Source organism: Coregonus clupeaformis, chromosome 6 (genome assembly GCF_020615455.1).
Source record: "Coregonus clupeaformis isolate EN_2021a chromosome 6, ASM2061545v1, whole genome shotgun sequence".
NCBI classification, from domain to species: Eukaryota; Metazoa; Chordata; class Actinopteri; order Salmoniformes; family Salmonidae; genus Coregonus; species Coregonus clupeaformis.
In genome coordinates this window covers 11099842-11118590 of record NC_059197.1, presented here as the reverse complement: position 1 = coordinate 11118590, position 18749 = coordinate 11099842, and the positions used below count along the sequence as shown (strand labels likewise).

General features: G+C 44.0%; 1 protein-coding gene across 6 annotated transcripts in view; it reads right to left on the bottom strand.

Annotated features, from left to right (window-relative positions):
* Window positions 1–18749, bottom strand: part of LOC121567308 (AP-2 complex subunit mu-B) — a 43852-nt gene that overhangs the window by 9281 nt on the left and 15822 nt on the right. For 4 of the 6 annotated variants that reach the window (XM_041877245.1, XM_041877246.2, XM_041877244.2 and 1 more), the window contains 5 exons: window positions 15854–16031; window positions 15672–15759; window positions 9964–10046; window positions 9342–9347; window positions 8896–9031 (listed from right to left, as the gene is read on the bottom strand). In XM_041877245.1, coding sequence (XP_041733179.1) covers window positions 8896–9031; window positions 9342–9347; window positions 9964–10046; window positions 15672–15759; window positions 15854–16031 — 491 coding nt within the window. The remainder of the gene's footprint in view (window positions 1–8895; window positions 9032–9341; window positions 9348–9963; window positions 10047–15671; window positions 15760–15853; window positions 16032–18749) is intronic. The other 2 variants (XM_041877247.1, XM_041877249.2) reach the window with 1 other exon arrangement.

Genomic DNA, 18749 nt, shown 5'->3' with positions numbered 1-18749 from the left:
TACCAGGTAGCTCTTCATCACCACGCGGCCCGAGACGTGGGCACTCAGCACGTGACCTGGTTGGAGAGAGGGAGAGGTTACCAGGTAGCTCTTCATGACCACGCGGCCCAAGATGTGGGCGCTCAGCACCTGACCTGATTGGAGCAGAGGGAGAGGTTAACACGGAGCAACACAGAAGGCAGGTAACCGGTTCATTATGAGGTAGTGATACACTTATGTAAGGTTATAGAAGAGAAGCCTTCTCACACATTAAAAACAGGCAGGTGGCAGCCTCTAGTGGCCACACCGGCACTATACCACACTGCTAAATATGCATACATTGTCATATATACACTGCTCAAAAAAATAAAGGGAACACTTAAACAACACAATGTAACTCCAAGTCAATCACACTTCTGTGAAATCAAACTGTCCACTTAGGAAGCAACACTGATTGACAATACATTTCACATGCTGTTGTGCAAATGGAATAGACAACAGGTGGAAATTATAGGCAATTAGCAAGACACCCCCAATAAAGGAGTGGTTCTGCAGGTGGTGACCACAGACCACTTCTCAGTTCCTATGCTTCCTGGCTGATGTTTTGGTCACTTTTGAATGCTGGCGGTGCTTTCACTCTAGTGGTAGCATGAGACGGAGTCTACAACCCACACAAGTGGCTCAGGTAGTGCAGCTCATCCAGGATGGCACATCAATGCGAGCTGTGGCAAGAAGGTTTGCTGTGTCTGTCAGCGTAGTGTCCAGAGCATGGAGGCGCTACCAGGAGACAGGCCAGTACATCAGGAGACGTGGAGGAGGCCGTAGGAGGGCAACAACCCAGCAGCAGGACTGCTACCTCCACCTTTGTGCAAGGAGGAGCAGGAGGAGCACTGCCAGAGCCCTGCAAAATGACCTCCAGCAGGCCACAAATGTGCATGTGTCTGCTCAAACGGTCAGAAACAGACTCCATGAGGGTGGTATGAGGGCCCGACGTCCACAGGTGGGGGTTGTGCTTACAGCCCAACACCGTGCAGGACGTTTGGCATTTGCCAGAGAACGCCAAGATTGGCAAATTCGCCACTGGCGCCCTGTGCTCTTCACAGATGAAAGCAGGTTCACACTGAGCACGTGACAGACGTGACAGAGTCTGGAGATGCCGTGGAGAACGTTCTGCTGCCTGCAACATCCTCCAGCATGACCGGTTTGGCGGTGGGTCAGTCATGGTGTGGGGTGGCATTTCTTTGGGGGGCCGCACAGCCCTCCATGTGCTCGCCAGAGGTAGTCTGACTGCCATTAGGTACCGAGATGAGATCCTCAGACCCTTTGTGAGACCATATGCTGGTGCGGTTGGCCCTGGGTTCCTCCTAATGCAAGACAATGCTAGACCTCATGTGGCTGGAGTGTATCAGCGGTTCCTGCAAGAGGAAGGCATTGATGCTATGGACTGGCCCGCCCGTTCCCCAGACCTGAATCCAATTGAGCACATCTGGGACATCATGTCTCGCTCCATCCACCAACGCCACGTTGCACCACAGACTGTCCAGGAGTTGGCGGATGCTTTAGTCTAGGTCTGGGAGGAGATCCCTCATGAGACCATCCGCCACCTCATCAGGAGCATGCCCAGGCGTTGTAGGGAGGTCATACAGGCACGTGGAGGCCACACACACTACTGAGCCTCATTTTGACTTGTTTTAAGGACATTACATCAAAGTTGGATCAGCCTGTAGTGTGGTTTTCCACTTACATTTTGAGGGTGACTCCAAATCCAGGCCTCCATGGGTTGATACATTTGATTTCCATTGATAATTTGTGTGATTTTGTTGTCAGCACATTCAACTATGTAATGAAAAAAGTATTTAATAAGATTATTTCATTCATTCAGATCTAGGATGTGTTATTTTAGTGTTCCCTTAATTTTTTTGAGCAGTGTATATACAGTTGCGGCCAAATATATTGGCACCCTTGCCCTTTTCTTAAATACTTTGTGACATCATGAAATCAGCAGATTATCAAGGTGTTTTGGAGTCCAATGTTCAACCCAGTGTCCAAAAACTGGGTCTCCATTGAAGGTTGTGGGTCTTCCAGCAGGACACACGTCAAAAAGGACCCAGGAATGGTTCAAGAAGAAACGCTGGACTACTCTGGAGTGACCAGCGAAGAGTCCAAATCACATCCAAAACCTATGGTGAGATCTGAAAACAGCAGCTGGTGGAGGGCACCTCTCAAAAATGAATTAGAGCAGTTTGCGGCTGCCAAATTGCTAGTAGAAAGGTGCAGCAAGCTCATTGAAGCGTTTGTCTGCAGTAATCTTGGCCAAAGGCTGTGCAACCAAGTACTAGTTCCAGGGTGCCAATAATTTTGTCCATGCCATTTGTCATTATTTTCTAAATTAAAATTGTAAACTTAAGTTCAAACATAAAAATTGTTCTGCAATGATGAAAATCCAATAACATGGTGTGGAGACAGTGTTTTTCAATTTCAACTTATTTGAAATATTTACGAAAAGTGCAAGGGTGCCAATATATTATATACAACTGTAAAGCCCTAGTAGCCTAGCCTTTGTAATGTGAGGTCATGATAGATCATTGGATCACTGACCTTGTCTAGTCTATGTGATTGTATATATACAGTGAGCTCCAAAAGTATTGGGACAGTGACACATATTTTGTTGTTTTGGCTCTGTACTCCAGCACTTTGAATTTGAAACGATACAATGACTATGAGCTTAACGTGCAGACTGTCATTTTCATCCATATCGGGTGAACAGTTTAGAAATTACAGCACTTTTTGCACATAGTCCCCCAATTTTAGGGGACCGAAAGTATTGGGACAAATTCACTTACAGTGAGGGAAAAAAGTATTTGATCCCCTGCTGATTTTGTACGTTTGCCAACTGACAAAGACATGATCAGTCTATAATTTTAATGGTAGGGTTATTTGAACAGTGAGAGACAGAATAACAACAAAATAATCCAGACAAATGCATGTCAAAAATTTTATAAATTGATTTGCATTTTAATGAGGGAAATAAGTATTTGACCCCTCTGCAAAACATGACTTAGTACTTGGTGGCAAAACCCTTGTTGGCAATCACAGGAGGTCAGACGTTTCTTGTAGTTGGCTACCAGGTTTGCACACATCTCAAGAGGGATTTTGTCCCACTCCTCTTTGCAGATCTTCTCCAAGTCATTAAGGTTTCGAGGCTGACGTTTGGCAACTCGAACCTTCAGCTCCCGACAGATTTTCTATGGGATTAAGGTCTGGAGACTGGCTAGGCCACTCCAGGACCTAAATGTGCGTCTTCTTGAGCCTCTCCTTTGTTGCCTTGGTTTTAGGTCATTGTCATGCTGGAATACCCATCCACGACCCATTTTCAATGCCCTGGCTGAGGGAAGGAGGTTCTCACCCAAGATTTGACGGTACATGGCCCTGTCCATCGTCCCTTTGATGCGGTGAAGTTGTCCTGTCCCCTTAACAGAAAAACACCCCCAAAGCATTGTTTCCACCTCCATGTTTGACGGTGGGGATGGTGTTCTTGGGGTCATAGGCAGCATTCCTCCTCCTCCAAACACGGCGAGTTGAGTTGATGGCAAAGAGCTCGATTTTGGTCTCATCTGACCACAACACTTTCATCCAGTTCTCCTCTGAATCATTCAGATGTTCATTGGCAAACTTCAGACGGGCCTGTATATGTGCTTTCTTGAGCAGGGGGACCTTGCGGGCACTGCAGGATTTCAGTCCTTCACGGCGTAGTGTGTAACCAATTGTTTTCTTGGTGACTATGGAGCCAGCTGCCTTGAGATCATTGACAAGATCCTCCCGTGTAGTTCTGGGCTGATTCCTCACCGTTCTCATGATCATTGCAACTCCACGAGGTGAGATCTTGCATGGAGCCCCAGGCCGAGGGAGATTGACAGTTCTTTTGTGTTTTTTCTATTTGCGAATAATCGCACCAACTGTTGTCACCTTCTCACCAAGCTGCTTGGCGATGGTCTTGTAGCCCATTCCAGCCTTGTGTAGGTCTACAATCTTGTCCCTGACATCCTTGGAGAGCTCTTTGGTCTTGGCCATGGTGGAGAGTTTGGAATCTGATTGATTGATTGCTTCTGTGGACAGGTGTCTTTTATACAGGTAACAAACTGAGATTAGGAGCACTCCCTTTAAGAGTGTGCTCCTAATCTCAGCTTGTTACCTGTATAAAAAGACACCTGGGAGCCAGAAATCTTTCTGATTGAGAGGGGGTCAAATAGTTATTTCCCTCATTAAAATGCAAATCAATTTATAACATTTTTGACATGCGTTTTTCTGGATTCTGTTGTTGTTATTCTGTCTCTCACTACAAACTTCTTAGATGCATTTGCTGTTTGTTTTGGTTGCGTTTCATATTATTTTGTGCCCAATACAAATGAACGGTAAATAATTGAATGTCATTTCAGAGTCACTTTTATTGTAAGAAATCAAATCAAATTGTATTTTTGCCACATGCGCCAAATACAACAGGTGTAGACATTAGTGAAATGCTTACTTACAAGCCCTTTAAAAAAAACACAAAAAATAAAAAATTAACTGCATTGTCGGTTAAGAAAATAAAAAAAGTGTTAAGTAAAAAATAGCTAAGTAAAAAATAAAAGGAAATATCTAAATAGCAGCAGTAAAATAAAATAACAGTAGGGAGACTATATACAGGGGGGTAGCGGTACAGAGAAAATGTGCGGGGGCACCGGCTAGTCGAGGTAATATGTACATGTGGGTAGAGTTAAAGTGACTATGTATAAATAAACAGAGTAGCAGCAGTGTAAAAGAAGGGGATGGGGTGGGGTGGGGGGGCAGTGCAAATAGTCAGAGTAGCCATGATTAGCTGTTCAGGAGCCTTATGGCTTGGGTGTAGAAGCTGTTAAGAAGCCTTTTGGACCTAGACTTGGCGCTCCAGTACCGCTTGCCGTGTGGTAGCAGAGAGAACAGTCTATCACTAGGGTGGCTGGAGTCTTTGACAATTTTTAGGGCCTTCCTCTGACACCTCCTGGTATAGACGCCCTGGATGGCAGGAAGCTTGGCCCCAGTGATGTACTGGGCCGTACGCACTACCCTCTGTAGTGCCTTGCGGTCGGAGGCAGAGCAGTTGCCATACCAGGCGGTGATGCAACCAGTCAGGATGCTCTCGATGGTGCAGCTGTATAACTTTTTGAGGATCTGAGGACCCATGCCAATTTTTTTCAGTCTCCCGAGGGGGAATAGGCTTTGTCGTGCCCTCTTCACGACTGTCTTGTTGTGTTTGACCATGATAGTTCGTTGGTGATGTGGACACCAAGGAACTTGAAGCTCTCAACCTGTTCTACTACAGCCTCGTCGATGAGAATGGGGGCGTGCTCAGTCCTCTTTTTTTTTTCCTGTAGTCCACAATCATCTCCTTTGTCTTGATCACGTTGAGGGAGAGGTTGTTATCCTGGCACCACACAGCCAGGTCTCTGACCTCCTCCCTATAGGCTCGCATCGTTTTCGGTGATCAGGCCTACCACTGTTGTGTCGTCAGCAAACGTAATGATGGTGTTGGAGTCGTGCCTGGCCATGCAGTCAAGGGTGAACAGGGAGTACAGGAGGGGACTGAGCACGCACCCCTGAGGGGACCCTGTGTTGAGGATCAGCATGGCAGATGTGTTGTGACCTACCCTTACCACCTGGGGGCGGCCCGTCAGGAAGTCCAGGATCCAGTTGCAGAGGGAGGTGTTTAGTCCCAGGGTCCTTAGCTTAGTGATGAGCTTTGAGGGCACTATGGTGTTGAACGCTTAGCTGTAGTCAATGAATAGCATTCTCACGTAGGTGTTCCTCTTGTCCAGGTGAGAAAGGCAGTGTGGAGTGCAATAGAGATGGCATCATCTGTGGATCTGTTGGGGCGGTATGCAAATTGGAGTGGGTCTAGGGTTTCTGGGATAATGGTGATGATGTGAGCCATGACCAGCCTTTCAAAGCACTTCATGGCTGCAGATGTGAGTGCTACGGGTCGGTAGTCATTTAGGCAGGTTATCTTAGTGTCCTTGGGCACAGGGACTATGGTGGTCTGCTTGAAACATGTTGGTATTACAGACTCAGTCAGGGACATGTTGAAAATGTCAGTGAAGACACTTGCCAGTTGGTCAGCGCATGCTCGTAGTACACATCCTAGCAATCCGTCTGGCCCTGCGGCCTTGTGAATGTTAACCTGCTTAAAAGTCTTACTCACATCGGCTACGGAGAGCGTGATCACAGTCATCCGGAACAGCTGATGCTCTCATGCTTGCTTCAGTGTTGCTTGCCTCGAAGCGAGCATAGAAGTGATTAAGCTCGTCTGGTAGGCTTGTGTCACTGGGCAACTCGCGGCTGTGCTTCCCTTTGTAGTCTAATAGTTTTCAAGCCCTGCCACATCCGACGAGCATCAGAGCCCGTGTAGTACGATTCAATCTTAGTCCTGTATTGACTCTTTGCCTGTTTGATGGTTCGTTGGAGGGCATAGTGGGATTTCTTATAAGCGTCCGTGTTAGAGTCCCGCTCCTTGAAAGCGGCAGCTCTACCCTTTAGCTCAGTGCGGATGTTGTCTGTAATCCATGGCTTCTGGTTTGGGTATGTACGTACGGTCACTGTGGGGACAACGTCATCAATGCACTTATTGATGAAGCCAGTGACTGATGTGGTGTACTCCTCAATGCTATCTGAAGAATCCCGGAACATATTCCAGTCTGTGCTAGCAAAACAGTGCTGTAGCTTAGCATCTGCGTCATCTGACCACTTTTTTTATTAACCGAGTCACTGGTGCTTCCTGCTTTAGTTTTTGCTTATAAGCAGGAATCAGGAGGATATAATTATGGTCAGATTTGCCAAATGGAGGGCGAGGGAGAGCTTTGTACGCATCTCTGTGTGTGGAGTAAAGGTGGTCTAGAGTTTTTTTACATGCTGGTAGAAATGAGGTACAACGGATTAAAGTCCCCGGCCACTAGGAGCGCTGCCTCTGGATGAGCGTTTTCCTGTTTACTTATGGCCTTATACAGCTCATTGAATGCAATCTTAGTGCCAGCATCGGTTTGTGGTGGTAAATAGACAGCTACGAAAAATATAGATGAAAACTCTCTTGGTAAATAGTGTGGTCTACAGCTTATCATGAGATACTCTACCTCCGGCGAGCAAAACCTCAAGACTTCCTTAGTATTAGATTTTATGCACCAGCTGTTGTTTACAAATATAGACCGCCACCCCTTGTCTTACCAAAGTCAGCCGTTCTATCCTGCCGATGTAGCGTATATCCCATCAGCTGTATGTTGTCCATGTCGTCGTTCAGCCACGACTCGGTGAAACATAAGATATTACAGTTTTTAATGTCCCGTTGGTAGGATAACCTTAATCTTATGTCGTCCAATTTGTTTTCAAATGATTGACCATTGGCTAATAGGATTGATGGAAGAGGCAGTTTACTCGCTAGCCGTCGGATCCTTACAAGGCACCCCGACCTACGTCCACGATATCTCTGTCTCTTTCTCATGCGAATGACGGGGATTTGGGCCTTGTCGGGTGTCTGTAGAATATCCTTTGCGTTCGACTCGTTGAAGAAAAAATCTTTGTCCAATACGAGGGGAGTAATCGCTGTCCTGATATCCAGAAGCTCTTTTTGGTCATAAGAGACGGTGGCAGAAACATTATGTACAGAATAAATAACAAAACGCGAAAAAACACACATAATAGTACAATTGGTTAGAGGGCTATAAAATACGTTTCTAAACACTTCTACATTAATGTGGATGCTACCATGATTACGGATAGTGAATAATGATGAGTGAGACGCACAAATATCATACCCCCCCCCAAAAATGCAAACCTGTTCTGTTATTGTAATGGTGAGAGGTTAGCATGTCTTGGGGGTAAGATATTTGTAAGTCTAACTTTCTCACTCATTAATATTCACGATTAATTCAGGACTATCAGTAATCATAATAGCATCTACATTAACGTAGAAGTGTTTAGAAACATATTCTAATTTACAATAATTATTTATCATTCATTTCTATTGGGCAAAAAATTATCTGAAACAACCAAAAGAAACAGCAAAAGCATCCAACAAGTTTGTAGAGTTACAAGCTTGATGTATTCATTGCGTGCTAGGAATATAGGCCAAGTACTAAACTTGACTACTTTAATAAACATAAGTGAATTTGTCCAAATACTTTTGGTCCCCTAAAAAAAGTGCTGTAATTTAGACAGGCCCCGTGTAGCTCAGTTGGTAGAGCATGGCGCTTGCAACGCCAGGGTTGTGGGTTCGATTCCCATGGGGGGCCAGTATGAAAAAAATAAATGTATGCACTAACTGTAAAGTCGCTCTGGATAGGAGCGTCTGCTAAATGACTAAAATGTAAATGTAATTTAAACGGTTCACCCGATATGGATGAAAATACCCTCCAATTAAAGCTGACAGTCTGCACTTCAACCAATCTGTCATTATACCATTTCATATCCAAAGTGCTGGCGTACAGAGCCAGAACAAAAAAAAGTGCATCACTGTCACAATTCTTTTGGAGCTCAATGTATTGTATGTATTTTCCAATTGTAACGAATGTGAAGTGCCTTAGAAGTGCCCAATGCACAGCCAGTCTTGCCCAATGCACAGCCAGTCTTGCCCAAACTGTCTTGCTGCCCACATGATAACGAGGGCCACAATGGAAATAAGTTGGTAGACTTCATTGTTTTTAAATTCTCTATCATTCTTATGTAAGTATTGTTGTCCTCACATGAATTAGTGACCTTTATATGAATTTTAAACATGTCCAATAAAATGTATTAATTCAAGCAAGGCCCAAGACCCGAGTCCAGTGTACGTTTGTCTCTGTTGATTTGTTTCAGTACAGCAGTGTTACAAAGTCCTTGTTGCAAAACACACACTTCACACATCGGTATTACCTTGTGGAGACATCAGCAGGTTGACACTCTCCAGCACGTCCAGGAAAAGCTCGTTGCGACGGTACTTGATGCCCTCGCGACGCCAGCCGATCTGCCCAGTCACCTGACTGGTGATCTGAGACTGCTCCTCCTTGGACTGGTGGACAGAGAGAGGGGGAAAATGAGGGATGGACAGAAAGAGGGGAGCGAGGAAAAGGACAGGGAGGAAGAAGGATGGACAGAGATCGGGGAGAGACAGAGGAACGAACAGTAGGAGAAGAGCGAAAACGAGAATGTCAGATTGTTATGTCTGAAACACTTTTCACCTGGATAATTCCAACGACAACTCAATATGTCAAGTTGGACTCAGCAATATGTTGCTGATATATCCGTAAGGAGACAGTCACCCCGCTGTGCAAGATGTAAAACAGCCTTTAAACAAACAATCAAAAAGGGAGAGTACTCACATGGTGCTGGAGAATGAAATGACCAAGGGATAAACGGCAGCCACGGAGCACAAAGACACAGAGAAAGGAGAGAGACAGAGACAGAGAGCGAGACACAGAGACAGAGAGCGAGACACAGAGAGAGGAGAGAGAGACACAGAGAGCGAGAGACACAGAGAGAGGAGAGAGAGAGACACAGAGAGAGGAGAGAGAGACAGCGAGCGAGACACAGAGAGAGGAGAGAGAGACACAGCGTGAGACACCGAGACAGAGAGAGAGAGACACACAGAGACAGAGACACAGACAGAGGAGAGAGAGAGACACAGAGAGAGGAGAGAGAGAGACACAGAGAGAGGAGAGAGACAGAGAGAGACACCGAGACACACAGAGAGAGAGACACAGACAGAGAGAGGAGAGAGCGAGACACAGAGAGAGGAGAGAGCGAGACACACAGACAGAGCGAGCGAGCGAGAGAAAAAAGACATTACACAAGTCTACATCGAATTCATCACTATCATCAGCTCTAACTGGAGCAATCCCTCATGCCCAACATCAACAGCTGAAAAGGTATACTACTGTGTGACTACCACGCAGTCCAAACTGGATATGAGAGATATCTTAAAATAATTGTCATGGTGCCCACCTGGCTCTTGATGCCCGTTTGAGTGATGAAGGTCTTCAGTGCGCCAGTCTCCGAGTTCTGGGGGTAGCCAAAGTCCAGGATCTCTACAAGAGGCAAGGTGACCGTGAGACCACACACTTCTGCTATGAGCTCACCAGCTGGGCTCACAAAGAAACACCATCTTATTTTATGTAACCATTACTTGACCAGGTAAATTCAGAGACCGTATTGAACATGAGCGACGATCTGGGAAATGGTTGCAGGGGAGGAGAGGGGTTGATTCGAACAGTTACCCTCTTTTAGTCTCAAACACCGTCGTCTTCCCCAAACATCATCACATCATAGGTCAGAAGAAAGTTGTACTTGTATGTTTTTAAAACATTTCCACTGCTGCATTTTCTGTATATTGCTATTCACCTAAAAGAAAACCAATATGTGGCCTGGCTGGTCTAGGGATAATGTCTACTGTGCCGGCAGGGCATTAACCTACTGCCTTAGACACAACCTCTCCACCTTTCACCACTATCATCCTATCTCACTATCTCTTCCAAAAAAAAACTTTTTAAAGATAGAAAAGCAATCATAATAATATCACCAATATCTTGAGTGGATATTAGCAAGTCTGCAATGTCTGTCACCGTCACACAGCACACCTAGACATCTGCCGGCGCTATATTTTCTTTAGGTTTAGATTTTCTTGCTTAAAACTCACAAAAATCTAAACCGAAAAAAACAACAGCACAGCAGAAAGGCTGACCGCGGCACGAGAGAACCACTTCAGGATGTGGCATGACGGTTGTGTGGAATACCTATAAAGTTTGTTAGGTTGTTGTAAACCGAGGGGGGAAATAATATGCTGCAATTGAGCACACACACACTAGGGATGGGCACAGTTATTCAAATATCCGAACAGATTTTAGTATTCGATTACTTGTGAGAGTATATTTGTTTTTTATCAATGAAAAGACTATCTACAGTGCTATGAAAAAGTATTTGCCCCCTTTCTAATTTTCTCTACTTTTGCATATTTGTGATACTGAATGTTATCAGATCTTCAACCAAAACCTAATATTAGATAAAGGGAACATAAGTGAACAAATAACACAATTACATATTTATTTCATAAACAAAGTTATGCATCACCCAATTCCCCTGTGTGAAAAAGTAATTGCCCCCTTATACTCAATAACTGGTTGTGCCACCTTTAGCTGCAATGACTCCAACCAAGGTCTGGACTTTGACTAGGCCATTCCAAAACTTCCAATGTGTTGCTTTTGAGCTATTTTCATGTAGACTTGATTGTGTGTTTTGGATCATTGTCTTGCTGCATGACCCAGCTGCGCTTCAGCTCACAGACGGATGGTCTGACAATCTCCTGTAGAATTTTCTGATACAGAGCAGAATTCATGGTTCCTTCTATTAAGGCAAGTCGTCCAGGTCCTGAAACAGCAAAGCAGCCCCAAACCACACCACCACGCTTGACCTTTGGTATGATGTTCTTACTGTGGAATGCTGTGTTTGTTTTTTTCCACATTTTGTTACGTTACAGCCTTATTATAAAATGTTCTTCAATCCACAAACAATGTCCCATAATGACAAAGCAAAAAGAGGTTTAGAAATTTTTGCAAATGTATTACAAATAAAAACGGAAATATCACATTTACATAAGAATTCAGACCCTATACTCAGTACTTTGTTGAAGCACCTTTAGCAGCGATTACAGCATCGAGTCTTCAAGCTTGGCACACCTGTATTTGGGGAGTTTCTCCAATTCTTCCCTGCAGCTCCTCTCAAGCTCTGTCAGGTTGGATGGGAAGCGTTGCTGCACAGCTATTTTCAGGTCTCGCCAGAGATGCTCGATCGGGTTCAAGTCCGGGCTCTGGCTGGGACACTCAAGGACATTCAAAGACTTGTCCCGAAGCCACTCCTGCGTTGTCTTGGCTGTGTGCTACGGGTCGTTGTCCTGTTGGAAGGTGAACCTTCACCCCAGCCTGAGGTCCTGAGCGCTCTGGAGCAGGTTTTCATCAAGGATCTCTCTGTACTTTGCTCCGTTCATCTTTGCCTCGATCCTGACTAGTCTCCCAGTCCCTGCTGCTGAAAAACATCCCCAAAGCATGACGCTGCCACCACCATGCTTCACCGTAGAGATGGTGCCAGGTTTCCTCCAGACTTGATGCTTGGCTTTCAGGCCAAATAGTTCAATCTTGATTTCATCAGACCAGAGAATCTTGTTTCTGAGTCCTTTAGGTGCCTTTTAGCAAACTCCAAGCGGGCTGTCATGTGCCTTTTACTGAGGAGTGGCTTCAGTCTAGCCACTCTACCATAAAGGCCTGATTGGTGAAGTCCTGCAGAGATGGTTGTCCTTCTGGAAGGTTTTCCCATCTCCACAGAGGAACTCAGTCAGAGTGACCATCGGGTTCTTGGTCACCTCCCTGACCAAGGCCCTTCTCCCCCGATTGCACAGTTTGGCTGGGAGGCCAGCTCTAGGAAGAGCCTTGGTGGTTCCAAACTTCTTCCATTTAAGAATGATGGAGGCCACTGTGTTTTTGGGGACCTTCAATGCTGCAGAACTGTTTTGGTACCCTTCCCCAGATATGTGCCTCGACACAATCCTGTTTCGGAGCACTAACGACAATTCCTTCGACCTCATGGCTTGGTTTTTGCTCTTACATGCACTGTCAACTGTGGGACCTTATATAGACAAGTGTGTGCCTTTTCAAGTCATGTCCAATCAATTGAATTTACCACAGGTGGACTCCAATCAAGTTGTAGAAACATCTCAAGGATGATCAATGGAAACAGGATGCACCTGAGCTCAATTTTGAGTCTCATAGCAAAGGGTCTGAATACCTATGTAAATAAGGTATTTCTGTTTATTATTTTTAATACATTTGCAAAAATGTCCCCAAAAAATATTTTGCTTCGTCATTATGGGGTATTGTGTGTAGATTGCTGAGGATTTTTATTTATTTAATCAACTTTAAAATAAAGGCTGTAACGTAACAAAATGTGGAAACAGTCAAGGGGTCTGAATACTTTCCGAAGGCACTGTATCTACAGAAATATGACAGATCCTGCTTCTGTTGCCTGTTTGAGTGTTTGTTTAATAGCCTACTGATTCCGTGAGCACCAAGCCTCACGCAACGACATGTCAAGTAAACAATTTCACAAATTCGGCTGCATTTAATCTTTGCTTTGCTGTAATAAAGGCTTTAAACTATTTTTTGATAGAACAGCCTCTCTGGTGTTAATTATGATTTATTTAGTGTTGTTTACACTGTTCCAAATTGTCCGAAAAAAAATAAAAATAATGTCATTATCATAAGTAGTCTTAGTATAGCAGCCTTGTATAACCACCATGGAGCTGTAGGTCTAAGAGCACATCCTGTTTAGTCTTAATACCGTAACTTACTTTGGCTTAAATTTCAATACTTCTATAGGCTACTGTATCAATCAATCAATCATTCGTTCATGTCATCACACAATATGAGTCATTCATGATTTGAAATGCAACCAAGTGTTTTAGTTTTTAAATAAAATAAAGTGAGCCTTGAATAATTAGCTTAAATAATGAAACCGTTCCATTTCAAAATTGCATTCACGAATGAATGAGACTGTTTTTAGTCTTGGCTGTAATAAAAGGCTTGCCAAAAAACATTACAGACTCTCTGGTACGCTTATAATTGATTTAGTGTTGTTCAGAGTTTGTTATAACCAATTTATTCATGTGATTATGATATGCTATGCTTTGCTACGCTATAGGCACAGCCTGCCCGCTCATTAGGCAGATTGACGAAGGCGGCATTTTCTAAGCTAAACTGACCAAGACGCACCTCCAACAACACATAAAACCTCACATAATTCTGCCCAAAAACAATGACAATTTCTCTCAACCAGTGGCATATGGATGTTTTAGGTGAGCGCTGATGCACAAGGCTGGGATGGGCTACAGGACAATAGGCAAGCAGCTTGGTGAGAAGGCAACAACTGTTGGCGCAATTATTAGAAAAATGGAAGAAGTTCAAGATCACGGTCAATCACCCTCGGTCTGGGGCTCCATGCAAGATCTCACCTCATGGGGCATCAATGATCATGAGGAAGGTGAGGGATCAGCCCAGAACTACACAGCAGGACCTGGTCAATGACCCGAAGAGAGCTGGGACCACAGTCTCAAAGAAAACCATTAGTAACACACTACGCTGTCATGGATTAAAATCCTGCAGCGCACGCAAGGTCCCCCTGCTCAAGTCGGCACATGTCCAGGCCCGTCTGACGTTTGCCAATGACCATCTGGATGATCCAGAGGAGGAATGGGAGAAGGTCATGTGGTCTGATGAGACAAAAATAGAGCTTTTTGGTCTAAACTCCACTCGCTGTGTTTGGAGGAAGAAGAAGGATGAGTACAACCCCAAGAACACCATCCCAACCGTGAAGCATGGAGGTGGAAACATCATTCTTTGGGGATGCTTTTCTGAAAAGGGGACAGGACGACTGCACCGTATTGAGGGGAGGATGGATGGGGCCAGAATAACCTAATGTCCTCTGATAATACTCATCCCATGCGAATCAACATCCCTGTGTTTTAAGGGAAATGTCTGCGTTTGACAGGTGTTGCTCGTAGTTTGCGCAAGAAAACAATAATGGATTCGATAAATTTAACTAAGTGATGCGCATAAGCTATATATGAATGGCCTAAACTATATATGAATGGCCTACATGTAGCCTATCAACTTTCACAGTGAATGCTTTTGTTTATATGTTTCGGGCGAATGAATTTAATATTACCAAATGCATCAGTAAAAAATAGAGCCTATTTAATGCAACCCTTGCTCTGAACAGTTGATGTTGAGTTGTGTCTGTTACTTGAACACATTTATTTAGGCTGAAATCTGAGGTGCAGTTAACTCTAATGAACTTATCCTCTGCAGCAGAGGTAACTCTGGGTCTTCCTTTCCTTTGGCGGTCCTCATGAGAGCCAGTTTCATCATAGCGCTTGATGGTTTTTGCGACTGCACTTGAAGAAACTTTCAAAGTTCTTGAAATGTTCTGGATTGACTGACCTTCATGTCTTAAAGTAATGATGGACTGTCGTTTCTCTTTGCTTATTTGAGCTGTTCTTGCCATAATATGGACTTGGTCTTTTACCAAATAGGGCCATCTTCTGTATACCACCTCTACCTTGTCACAACACAACGGATTGGCTCAAACGCATTAAGAAGGAAAGAAATTCCACAAATTAACTTTTAAAAAAGGCACACCTGTTAATTGAAATAAATTCCAGGTGACTACCTCATGAAGCTGGTTGAGAGAATGCCAAGAGTGTGCAAAGCTGTCATCAAGGCAAAGCGTGGCTACTTTAAAGAATCTAAAATATATTTTGATTTGTTTAACACTTTTTTGGTTACGACATGATTCCATATGTGTTATTTCATAGTTTTGATGTCTTCACTATTATTCTACAATGTAGAAAATAGTAAAAATAAAGAAAAACCCTGGAATGAGTAGGTGTGTCCAAACTTTTGACTGGTACTGTATATCGTATTTAAAACATGTATTTCAACTCTCCTGATATCAAATTATTTGAATACTGCAATAATTTCAAATACCCATCCCTAACACACAAACACACAGTAGCAACATTAGACGACTGACACATCAGCTCGACTCTTTCCAGAGAAAAAAAGATAACGGTAGCCTAAAAGAGCGGTAAAAGAAAAGGCTTCCTTTACCGTCCAGCAGCTCGTAGATCAGCACAAAGTTGTTCTTGATGTTCTCCTCGCTGATCTTGCCGAAGTAGGCCGTCATGACGTCGCACATCTTAAGATGAGATAAAATAAGATAGTTCTTTATTAATCCCGAAGGAAAAAACGTTGATTGTGCCAGCCAATACATACAACACCAATAAATATACCTTGTAGAGGAACTCGAACACCATGGCGGCGTTGACATTCTGCTTGGTGACCGCCGCCAGCCAGATGTTGGAGCGCTTGACGTGGAAGAAGCTGGTGCGGGCGATGTTGGTGACCGGCGAGCGTACCTGCTGCCGCGCATGGATCACGTTCACGCGGAACGCATCCACCGCATTGCGCCTGTATACACAAATACAGAAAAGGAGGGGGTCGTTAGAGACATTCAAAAAGGTAGACCTTGAGCAGCATGCACACACGGAAGAGGAACAGAGTGTGTTAGAGACATTTAACTGTATTAGGCAAGTAAAGATATGAGATGATTGAAAGTCAAAGAGGGGGAGAGTGAAAGAGCAGGAGAGTGAAAGAGGACCACGAGATGCACGGAAGAAAGGAAACGGTAAAGGGGCATGTAGCCTACATTTGGAGAAAAAGAAACCTGGCTTTTGTCACTGCAGCTGGCAAGACACTTGCAGTCAGGAGATGATCAGTTGCCAAGCAAGCACATCATCTTACCTATTCCTACAGTAGCCAAATGGACAAGATGATGGACATGGAGAGAAATGGTACCAGCAGAAAGGGTGGACAGAAACACAAAAGACAAGGAGGAAAAGAAGAAGGAAAGGAGAATGAAGATGGGAATCAGGGCAGAGGGTTAGAGAGAGATACGAAGGGCGGGCCCAAAAAATGAATATTAAATAAATTCAATTATAGCCGGCATCCCGATTTCATGCTTCAGCACCATTCTCTCACTCCTTGCGCACTGCCTTACGTGCATGCGCAGAGAGAGGGAGAGAGAGAGAGAAGCCTTGGCCTTTTTCAGAGGTAAAACGAAAGCTAGAGAGGGAAAAAAAGAGAATGCCCATAGCCTAAGGGTAATGTCCTCAGTGTGGACAAGTTTTAATATTGTAGTGGACAAAGATGAGACGAATGTTGGTGCGGCCAAATGCAGGTTACTGTGCAACTCACTATTCAGGTAGAATAACATTTTTACACTTTTATTTATTTTCATATTTAGTCATTTGTTTTATCATCATCATTAATATTATTATTATTATTATTATTATTGTAGGCCTATTTATTAATCTAAACCAGTTCTTTAAATATGTACGTGTTTTGTTTCATTCGGTTGAGACATTTTTGTTGGTTAGTTCGGTCTTTTTAATCATTTGCTCCTTATTTAGTTTAAGTTAGAAGTAAGCCTGTTGTAAAATAGATATCATTAGCCGATTGCTGTCATTTGTTGGGTACGGCAGGCACTAGCCTTTGTTGGTAATTGCTGCAATACACTGAGTGTACAAAACATTAGGAACACCTGCCCTTTCCTTGACAGACTGACAAGGTGAATCCAGGTGAAAGATATGATCCCCTATTGATGTCACTTGTTAAATCCACTTCAATCAGTGGTCACCGACCGGTCGATCTCCAAGGCATTCCTAGTCGATCGCCAAGCATTTCTGTAAAAAACCCAACGATAAACCTTGCGTTACTATTTTTTACATTCGTCTCGTGCGGTTGGTGCACCTGATTCAGCTGTCCTGCGCGCCGGGTAGGCGACGTGTTCCCATTTTGAACCATTTCATATGTCTGAAGGTACAAACTCTGGCATTCCGGCGGGAGCAAATCAAGTGCTCTATAGACCTACCACTGGCCAATCGGATGGCTCAGATTACAGTGTCCGCAGTAACGTAGCAGGCGTAAAAGAAAGCTACAGCAAAGCCGATACTGAGATTTCTAAACTTTTAAAACCATGACTACAGAGAGACTGTCAACGAATACAGCAAAGAGCTGCTGTTTTTATGAGTGAGTTCATGTTTAAGTTCTTACTCAGCACTGTCATCACTTTCTATTCTACACTTTCACAAGCCATAAAATGCGCATTCTCCCTACTTCCACTCGCACTACAACCAGCACTGCAGCTGCAATGAATGAGTAGGGAAGTGTATCGATAGGCTTGCGTTATTAGCAGATTGTAAAAATTTCAATTTCTCTGGTCATAGCAGTAACAACATGAATTTGTGCATGAGGCAGAAATAATGTGTTGCGACTCGAGTTTCACCATCAGCTGGAAGACAGTGTCCCTTTTTGGTCAGTGTCAGCGGAGGAAAGGGAGAGCGGAGGGACGTTGAGAGGCGGACCCTCAGTCTGCTTCCCTCTCCCTCCACTGAGACTGACCATAATATGCAGGCTCCATCAGCCCAGTAAAATAAAAAAAGCTAATTATGCTCACTCAGCTGTGCCTCACAAGTAATACAACAACTGATCTATTACCAGTGTGATCATATAGCCTACCTCAAATGTTCAAATATAATAAAAAATGGTCTGAGAAGAACAATCCATTGGCAGGGCAATTCAAGCAAAGACAATATGCGGTGATCATGTTTTGGGCCTATAGCCTACTGCACACACCTCATTACTACAGTACTGTTTTTAAATAGGTTAATCTTGCATATACAGTGAGGGAAAAAAGTATTTGATCCCCTGCTGATTTTGTACGTTTGCCCACTGACAAAGACATGATCAGTCTATAATTTTAATGGTAGGTTTATTTGAACAGTGAGAAACAATAACAACAACAAAAATCCAGAAAAACGCATGTCAAAAATGTTATTAATTGATTTGCATTTTAATGAGGGAAATAAGTATTTGACCCCTCTGCAAAACATGACTTAGTACTTGGTGGCAAAACCCTTGTTGGCAATCACAGAGGTCAGACGTTTCTTGTAGTTGGCCACCAGGTTTGCACACATCTCAGGAGGGATTTTGTTCCACTCCTCTTTGCAGATCTTCTCCAAGCCATTAAGGTTTCGGGGCTGACGTTTGGCAACTCGAACCTTCAGCTCCCTCCACAGATTTTCTATGGGATTAAGGTCTGGAGACTGGCTAGGCCACTCCAGGACC